Below are 9394 nucleotides of genomic sequence, written 5' to 3'. Positions count from 1 at the left end.
GCTGCAGACTGCTGGAGATGTTCCAGCCATAGCACTGGCCTGACGCAGTTAATCGCTGCAGGAAGCAGGTAAGGCTGCTTGCCGGCTCCATTACTACTTATAAAAAGCGAAGTGCGGGGTATATATAAGAATGAAAGATACTGTAAAGTTCAAGAGATGTGATTTGACACCTTGTAAAAAAAAAAAAAAATCACCACCACGCCATTAAGATGGAAGATCACTTCTTTCCTGTGTGATTTTAAATCAACATCTTTAATAAAATGGAGTAGATGCTCCCTATTCAAATAAATTAGAGGAAATTTTAACAGAATAAAGACCCTTTCTGAGGTGAAACTATTCAAATGTAGTATGATACAGAAAAGACAATGGCATAACACTGGTATTCAGTCGCATCAAAATTCTGCATGGTAAACTAAGTAAAACTGGACAATGAAACCCAAAGAAAGGGATACTTATCACTGCAAACTATGGATGTTAGGGGATAATAGTTTTGGGAAAGGGACACTTTGTATAAGAATGGTTCAGATGAGTGAACTCACCAAAGTTGCTTTCAACCTACAGTATCCTCTACATGTTTGTCTGATAGTTATCACATCTTTCTTCAGTTGACAAAGATGTAATGTCTAAAAACTAGGGCTGTCAAGTCATTTTAAAAAACAGTTTTAATCACACTTAAATGATAGAATTTCAATTTAAATTTATTAAATATTTTGGATGTTTTTCTACAATTTCAAATATTGATTTCAATTACAACACAGACTACAAAGTGTACAGTGCTCACTTTATATTTTTGATTAAATATTTGCACTATAAAAAATAGTATTTTCAATTCACCTTCTACAAGTACTGTAATGCAATCTCTTTATTGTGAAAGTGCAACTTACAAATGTAGATTTTTTTTTTTTACATACTTGCACTCAAAAACAATGTAAAACTTTAGAGCCTACAAGTCCACTCAGTCCTACTTCTTGTTCAGCCAATTACTAAGACAAATGAGTTTGTTTACATTTATGGGCAATAATACTGCCCGCTTCTTATTACAGTATCACCTGAAAGTGAGAACAGGCATTCACAAGCCACTGTTGTAGCCAATGTTGCAAGGTATTTACATGCCAGATATTCTAAACATTTGTATGCCCCTTCATACTTTGACCACCATTCCAGAGGACATGTTTCCATGCTGATGATGGGTTCTGCTCAATAATGATCCAAAGCAGTGTGGAGTGATGCACCTTCATTTTCATCATCTGAGTCAGATGGCACTAACAAAAATTTTTTGTTTTTGGTGGTTCGGGTTCTGTACTTTCTGCATTGAAGTATTGCTCTTTTAAAACTTCTGACAGCACATTCCACACCTCGTCTCTCTCAGATTCTGGAAGGCACTTCAGATTCCTAAACCTTGGGTCGAGTGCTGTAGCATCTTTAAAAATCTTATATTGGTACCTTCTTTGCATTTTGTCAAATCTGCAGTGAAAGTGTTCTTAAAATCTAACGTGTGCTGGGTTGTCACTGGAGACTACCATAACATGAGATAAATGGCAGAATACAGGTAAAACCACAGAGCAGGAGACATACAATTTCCCCCCAAGGAATTCAGTCACAACCGTCCAAGGCTCAAGTAGTGTTTCTAACTCACAGTTTTTCAAAATCACCATCTGGCGGCACTAATAGACTGTGCTTTCGAAGAGCTAATGTGGCTGTGACAGCAGCTTCATTTCTAAGCATGAACTGAACCTTACCCAATGTGGGGTTCCATCTGGTTGAAATATCTTGTACAAGAGGTTCTTGTTTCTGTCCATTTGCAGCTTGTTGTATTTTTAGCTCTGTACTGTTAACTGGATTGTATTCGACATGGCCCACAAGTTTTCTACATTTTGCCAGCACGTTTTCTAAACCACCATCGAGTGCTATTGTAATGGATCGCTGCAGATTATGAGTGATGCATGCCACATGTTCAAAAGGCAAATGACTGGCTGTTGCAATCATATTATGTGCTCTGTCAGTACTAAGTTACCTGTTCTTGAATAGTCCATTCTTTTGCAACATCCAGGAAACACTCTGCACATGTTTCAGCATAACGTCTCTCTTCAGTATGTGTTACTGTTAAAGTAAACAACTGCGGTGTCCATGCAGCATCAATTAGGTGTGCTGTGACTCCAGACAGCTGTGATTGCTCAAGGATGTCCACTGACCACCAGTCAAAGCAGCAGCTAGTGGATTTTTCAGAAGCTCCAACTTTATAGTCTTCTCATGACATAGGCCAAGTATTTGTGACGCAATGGGCTCTTGGGAGGGCATGGTATATCACTGATTGGAAGATGCAATTTGAATAACACCTCTTACCTGTCTTGTTTACAATGTTGAGTGGGCTGCAGTCCATAGCTATCCACTTTGCAATAGCATTGGTTAAACTGTTGTACTTTGTTTGATCTGTGGACTTGTAGCAACTCTGTTAGCCTGCTCTGGTGTAGCTGTCAGGATTCATTTGCTGTCAATGGGTTATCTGTAGCACAAGAACCGGAGGCAAAAGCATGTTTAGTGCGTATGTGGTACTGCAGATGTGAAGTACTTCGATGGTACTGGAACTCAGCCTTGCCTTAGCTACAGATAACTGTCTTTTTATCCAGAGAACCATCTAGAAGTTTCTTAAAAATAAACTTCCCATTCAAAAGACCTAAACTTTTGCTGCTTTGCTCCATAAACTTTTTCTGATATTTACTCACTCCAGATCATGAGAACAGTGTCCACCAAGTAATGTAGTACAGGAAGTGAAGAGGGTCAAAACAAAGCTGTGTGATTAACTCATAAAAAAAAGTTACTTGTTTTGCATTAATCGCTTGCATTAACTGCAATTCATTGACAACACTACGAGAAACGAGAGGGATTTTTTTGATAGTTCATCCAAGCTGTCTACTCTAATTTATAAAAGGGATTCTGATTTAAGTGGAAAAGTTGCTTGCGTATGGACTACAGGACTAGGTCAACTATGTTTGAGGAGAAGTCCTCATCTTTATGTGACTAAAGCATTAGAGTTTGTGCCTAAATCCTCTCACTGTGAGAGGAGAATATTCTCAGCTGATTGAGTTTCTTATTTCCCCCCCCTCCATTAACTATATTGGATAAGAGTTTTCCTGTAACATCCATTTAATTAAGGTCTTATGGATCCTGTTTTCTTACCACACCTGTCCTAAACTTGGCACAAATGAACTGATTATATTGAATCTGAGTATACTGGGATGTCCACAGCAGAAGATGAAATATATGACTGCTATTAATGTTGTGCTAAATACTTTAGCCTTGCACTAATAGCAGGTCACTAAACTCAACATTTTAATAGTGTTTATTATGAAGTCTTATAACAGTATTAAGCCAGAAAACTTCTAACATGTTTCAAGGGTAGTGACAAACTCTCTTCTTTTCCTGACAAGCCAAATCAATATTTTCTCTCACGCTTATTTGGCATCTGATTCTTGCATTTCTTTAATATGCCTTTTCTTTTCTAGAGTCTCCTTTGCTCTTTTTTTCTTTTCTTGCTTTTTCTTCTCAGCTGCTCTTTTCTCTTTAAAAATGTCACTATTTTCACCTTTGTAAAAGAGGTCAACTTTTTGCTGCAGGATTTCTCTGGCTCTCTGTCGGTTCATCTCCACTGATCTAGTTTGATGACACTGAAGAAAAAAATATTGTAAATTAATTCTGTTCATTCTACACATACACATTTTTTCCTTTTACTAAACATGTTGTACTACTGTAGAGTCTCATCCTGTAAAATCCTTAATATAAATTAATCCTAAAATTTAAAACTGTTTATATGATTAAGGAGTGGAATACTTGGCCTGTAATTTGATTTTATTTATGTACTGGCTGAAGGGAAGAAAAAGAAACTCTGAGAAGAGATTTAATTTCAGGCTAGTAAGCGAAATTGCACAAGGAAATAAGAAACCAAACTTGTCATGACAGTTTCTAAAGGAAAAGTGTTCTCTTTATGTGGTAACATTCAAGAGATGATTAGAACAATTATGAAGTGTATTAATTAAATTAGTGGCTCAAAAAAATCCACTTTAAATGAGCCAGCCTCTCCCGTTCTTCTATAGCAGTAAAGACCAAAGCATTTTTGGCAGCCACCAGATGATGTGATGTTAGTGTTTTGAGGTAGCATTTATTGTTTAAAGGTTCTTGTAGTTTGCCTACTGATTTTTGTCTTAATCCTCTCACTGGTAGACTTGAAGATTGCTCCTTCCTTCCTTTGAAGTTACTTCTGAATTTAAATTATACTGAGTAAAAGGAACACATTGTTATAGCTAGTGAGCAAAAATTTGTCTCATAAGGATAAATGGCCAACTCCTAGTTAATTATTCTTGCTCATTAATAATTTGAGGAGCAATAGGTATGCTCAGTTTGTACCAAGCTTGTTGGATCTGTAGTCTCATCTAGCATTTGTAACAGGGAAGGGAGAGCGATGAGTCCTGATTTTTTGTTCCCTGCTCTAGGACTCTGGGAAAAATCACTTAAGCTCTGTCCCTCCATTTCACCATCTGTAAAATTGAGAAATTTCCTTACAGCATAGCATGTTGGAAAGTTTAGAAAGTACTTTTGAGTTCTTTAGATGATAGGAGCTAAATTTCAGGATCCCTTTAACTGGATGTAACATTTGAATGCAAATTTGGTGCTGCCTACTTTTCCTATGAATGATATCATGAAAGGATTGCCTAAAAAAAAACTGGGACAAAGTAACACAAATGCTATCATGTAGCTCTTTAAATTCTAATTATATTATATTCCTGGGGGAATGCTACACCAAAAATTAAAAATCCTGCACACAGTATTTTAAAATTCTGCATATTTTATTTGTCAAAACAACAATATAATTAAATATTTAATGAAACCAAATAAATGAATTACCTTGACTACGATCCCAGATGGAATATGCTTCAGGACCACACAGTTGCTTGTCTTATTAGTTGCTTGACCTCCTGGGCCATCACCTCTTACAAACTGTTCTTCTAAGTCTGTTTCACTTAGTGCAAGAAGATCACAAGAATTCTTCTTTTCTGCTACCAGAAATAAAGGTACAGCCAGTCGGGGGGATAAAAACTTTTGCTGCCTCCAAAGCCATGGCCTCCAAGACAATGTACTTATTTTGGTTAGTAAGATTGTGGAATTAAACAAACTTGAAGCATTCATAAAGAAATAGAAACAAAACCTCCTCTTGACTGGAACCTAAAATAGAAAATATTTTGTTTTAACATGATTTAGTTTAGTGCCATATGACCCAATGTATTTTAAAAGATGTTATAAACTAGCTATGCAACGTTGTTACAGGTATGTCAATTCTGGAATGCTAAATATTTCAAATGAATGTTATGAAGTTGCAAGAAAATTTTTTAAAGTAGCCAAAGTTGTTGTTTTTTCTGTAAGGAATCTGTAAAATAGCCACTAATTAAAACAGAGTGACTAAACTTCAAACTCGAGGTGTTAAGTGGCACCTGAAAACACTTATTAACACCAAAAAGCCTCCCACTTCAAATGTCCAAATCTGAGCTTTCAGATACAATTAGTTCTGGTGAAATGAACTAATTGCTCACATTCTTTTTAGTTTACTTTGTCTTGAAAACTTGATTTAAACAATGGTTCAAAACAGCATTCAAACAGGGAAGCAGTTTTGGTTTATATACTCCGGGTGAAATCCTGGCCTCAAGAAATTAATGATCTGAATATTATCCCCTATATCAGAAAAAAAGGAGGTAAAGACCTAATGGAAAGAGAAGGCTATGCATCTGGCTACATAAAAACCTTATCTGGAAGTCCTTACTTAAGCAAAACTCCCACTGAGTCCTGATATCCTTAAGTCCAGATTCATTCTTGCATTAGCTTAATAGTTCCTATAGTTTTGAGACCATCCCTGGTTCCCATTCTAATTTTTAAAATAAATGGAAGTAACATGTTTTTACTTGCTGGCACTTCATGCTGCACTGACTTTACTGTATTTATCAGTATACCAACTTGATCAACTTGACTTCAAATTAAGAATCTTTTGTGCTTTGCTGTTTGCCATAAATTGTTCCTGTCATCACACCTTTGTGATTTAATTAGTGATTTTCATGCCCACTCCCCATCTGTTTCCATTTTCCCCTTCACAACCGTTTGTTTCCACATCAAAATGGACACTGACAATTTAAGACAGCAAGTGAAGGAGCAAATGGGCTATGAAGATAGAATGCCTGACCCCTAGAGGTGATCCCTGCTGGTCAGGGTTTTGATCTTTAAAGGCCTGAAAGTGCAGGGAAGCTTGCACTGCAACCACAAATGACTTCAGATTTCTAGTGCTATCAAACAGCATTGTTCCTTGTTAAGATAATAAATATCTTTGTTTTGCTTTAAATATTTAGTTATTTGGCTCAAAAGAATGACTACTTGAATATGTGAATTGTATGTCCTGAATGCAGTTGATGAAATATGTTAACATTCAACTAGCAATAAATCTACCCTGGTATGAGAAAAGGGAAAAAATGGATATGGTTTTGAGTGGTTTTAATGAGCAAGTCAAACTGGCCACTTGGTGGCACTAAAAGATGGGAATGCAATGTTTTATTGCAGAAACCATAAAGCAACTCTTAATTCTTCAAAGTATAGCAGGCAAGGAGTTATGGTAACAATTTTCCCTTTCCTCCAGCTCAGTTACTATTGTCAGTAACTGGTTGCTTAGACAACCTTAGTTGAAACAAAGGATAACTGTCTCAACTACTCATCACATGAATAGAGAAGATCTGGGGAATGCTTGATGCTTGCAGACATGTGAATTTGCTACTGTTCCTTGATGCTATAGCTATAAAAAAAAAAAGACAAACAAATATGTACAGAGCAAGACTGACCTACCAGGATTTAACTTTACACAAAACAAGGTCTTTACCTAACAGCTGTGGGATTATTTTTTTTTTTTATAGTGTGTGCAAGAGAAAAAGGAAATCATGGTGAACCTTAGGCCTAATGAGAATGGGTGGTACCTTGCTATCATTAATGTAGCTTAATGAGGGGAAACATCTTAGTCTACAAAAACAGTATCATCCCAGGGTTTTTTAATAGAGTCCTAGAAATGTCAAGGCTATCTGAATTCCTTAGATCGGGTGGTTTGTGCAGTTTGAAAGCGCTGCAATGATTATACCCTATTTATAGCATCCAACAGCACACTGGGGTTTTTAATTATTGAAGTCTCCACACATTCTTAAAACACAGAACTATCACTCTATTTTGATGAAAGGCTTCTAATAGTCAAATGTCTTGGTTAAATATATCCTGCAACTCAATCTGACAAAACTTCATCAATTTTAACAAAATGCCCTTAACAGGCTAGGAAGAAGGTCAGTACTTTAATATGCAAAATATTTTCTGGCTAGCCTTCCTAATTGGAGCAGTCAGCACATACTCCCAAATGCAAGGGTGTCACCTACTAGAAAGAGTAGTGGACAACCTGGGTATTAGGACACCTGTGTCCTAGTCCTTCTTCTACCCTGACCCACTGTATGACCTTAAACAAGTCCCTTACTATAGCTTATTTCACCCATCTCTAAGACATGCAATACCTGCCTTACTGAGGTGCTGCACAAGTGAGTAGCATTATTTAATGGATCAGTATTATCACACTAATTTGCAGGTCATATTATACATAAAAAATATAAATCCTTCCTATGTGATTTAGTCATTAGTGAAAACACATCCTCTCCTGCTTCATCCTGCAGTGAAGTCACAATCCAGTACTTACAATATCAGTTGTCAAGGAAATAACTGGTAGTAGAAACACTGCATCATGATTTTACTGCAAGATCAACTAGGAAGAGGTCTGCAAGAGACCATGATCTGATTTAAAACATAGATTGGATAGTACTCATCATGGTAAGCAATTATGGCATATACATAAGAGATGGTTTTTTTCCCCCTTCTAGCATAAGATCTTTGGAAAAGGCACCTTATCTTCATATCTGTCTGTAAAGCAACTAGCACTCTGTTGGCATTGTGTGTGTATGTATGTATGTTGGGGCAACTACGAACTAGTCCAAAACATCAGTGTTTATTTTGAAATGCAAATAACCATTTGCAATAACTTGTATCTATTTCTTAAGAAGAGTACCATCCACTTAAGGTCACTGACTAGGGTTAATAGTTAAGTAAGACCTGCACAAACTGTTTCAGTGATTCTCAATCTGCGGTTCATGCAAGTCTGCTTTAGTTTCCTCACACACTAGCAGCACCCTAACAAGCACCTGTCCCACCTATTAGCAGCATAAGGATTCTAGGATAGAGTTGAGGTTGTGAGCATAAGCTGGAGAAGCAGAGGAAAAAAATAGCATGTGGGGTCAAGGGAATAAAAAGTTATAACACCTGCTCTGTTTGGTTTGCAACCTGGGGTTCCAGTGTAGGGGGAGTGAGATGGGTCCTCTCTCTCAGTCAGTGGTGTTACCAAACAGACCCTTGACAGCTAGGGGACAGAGCTGGAGTCTCAATGTTGCAGATGCATTATCCTGCTGGCCCCCCCATCAGGCATACCTTTTGGGGGATCCATCAAGACCTCAAGTGAAGTTCTACAACCCAGTTCTAAGTCCATGAAAAACAAATTTGAAAGGGAGTCTGTGCAGCGGTGGCTAGAACAGGGGAAGGTGGCCTGGGAGCCAAGACTTGTAGATTATCTCCCCAGCTCTGGGAGCTGAGTGGGGTCAAGATAGGTGTGCAAGGAATAGGAACTGGGATTCCTGGGCTTACTCCCGAGCTCTGAGAGGGAAAGGGGGGGCTAGAGCCGGAGGGGGTGCAAGGATAGGAGCCAGGACTCCTGGGTTCACTGCTGAGCTCTGGAAGGGAAAGGGGGCTAGAGCCGGGGGGGGGGCAAGGATAAGGAGCCGGGACTCCTGGGTTCGCTCTCGAAGGGAAAGGGGGGATAGCGCGCGTGGGGGGGGCAGGGATAGGAGCCGGGACTCCTGGGTTCGCTCTCGAAGGGAAAGGGGGGCTAGCGCGGGGGGGGGCAGGGATAGGAGCTGGGTTCTCGCCCCAGCCTGTAGCCTGATAAGCCCCGGCGAAGAGCTGGCCGGAAGTCCAGCTGAAAGGGGGAGGGGCGCCAGCCGGGGCCATTCTTACTTACCGGCGACTAACGGTCAGTACAGCCCCTGCAACATCCCCATCGGCCGTTTTGCGCATGCACCCCAAGACAGTACCCAGACATACATTTGCGCATGCGTAAAACGCTTTACTGTACTGAGCCGTATGCGCGTTCTGCGCATGTACAATCCGCAAAAATCCCTCACAGTCCGTCATTGAGCATGCGTGGGCAAGCCAGGCCTTCCGCACTATGCCGGAGCGGAAAAGCCAATCACTGGGCAGCAGCCTGTGTTACGGCCACTTCTTCCCTTCA

The 9394-nt window shown here is 39.1% G+C and overlaps 1 protein-coding gene and 1 pseudogene across 1 annotated transcript; both read right to left on the bottom strand.

Annotated features, from left to right (window-relative positions):
• Window positions 1-582: 582 nt before the first annotated feature.
• LOC142045838 (E3 SUMO-protein ligase ZBED1-like) lies at window positions 583-3223 on the bottom strand (annotated as a pseudogene).
• Window positions 3224-3322: 99 nt separating this feature from the next.
• On the bottom strand, window positions 3323-9332 carry MTRFR (mitochondrial translation release factor in rescue). The gene is given in 4 exon segments (XM_032800678.2): window positions 3323-3665; window positions 4900-5217; window positions 8374-8470; window positions 9125-9332. Coding segments are annotated over 4 exon segments (801 nt in total). The 5' UTR covers window positions 9298-9332; the 3' UTR covers window positions 3323-3452.
• Window positions 9333-9394: the final 62 nt, after the last annotated feature.

This window comes from Chelonoidis abingdonii, chromosome 22 (assembly GCF_003597395.2).
Source record: "Chelonoidis abingdonii isolate Lonesome George chromosome 22, CheloAbing_2.0, whole genome shotgun sequence".
Classification (NCBI taxonomy): domain Eukaryota; kingdom Metazoa; phylum Chordata; order Testudines; family Testudinidae; genus Chelonoidis; species Chelonoidis abingdonii.
This window is presented reverse-complemented; position numbering and strand designations above follow the sequence as displayed.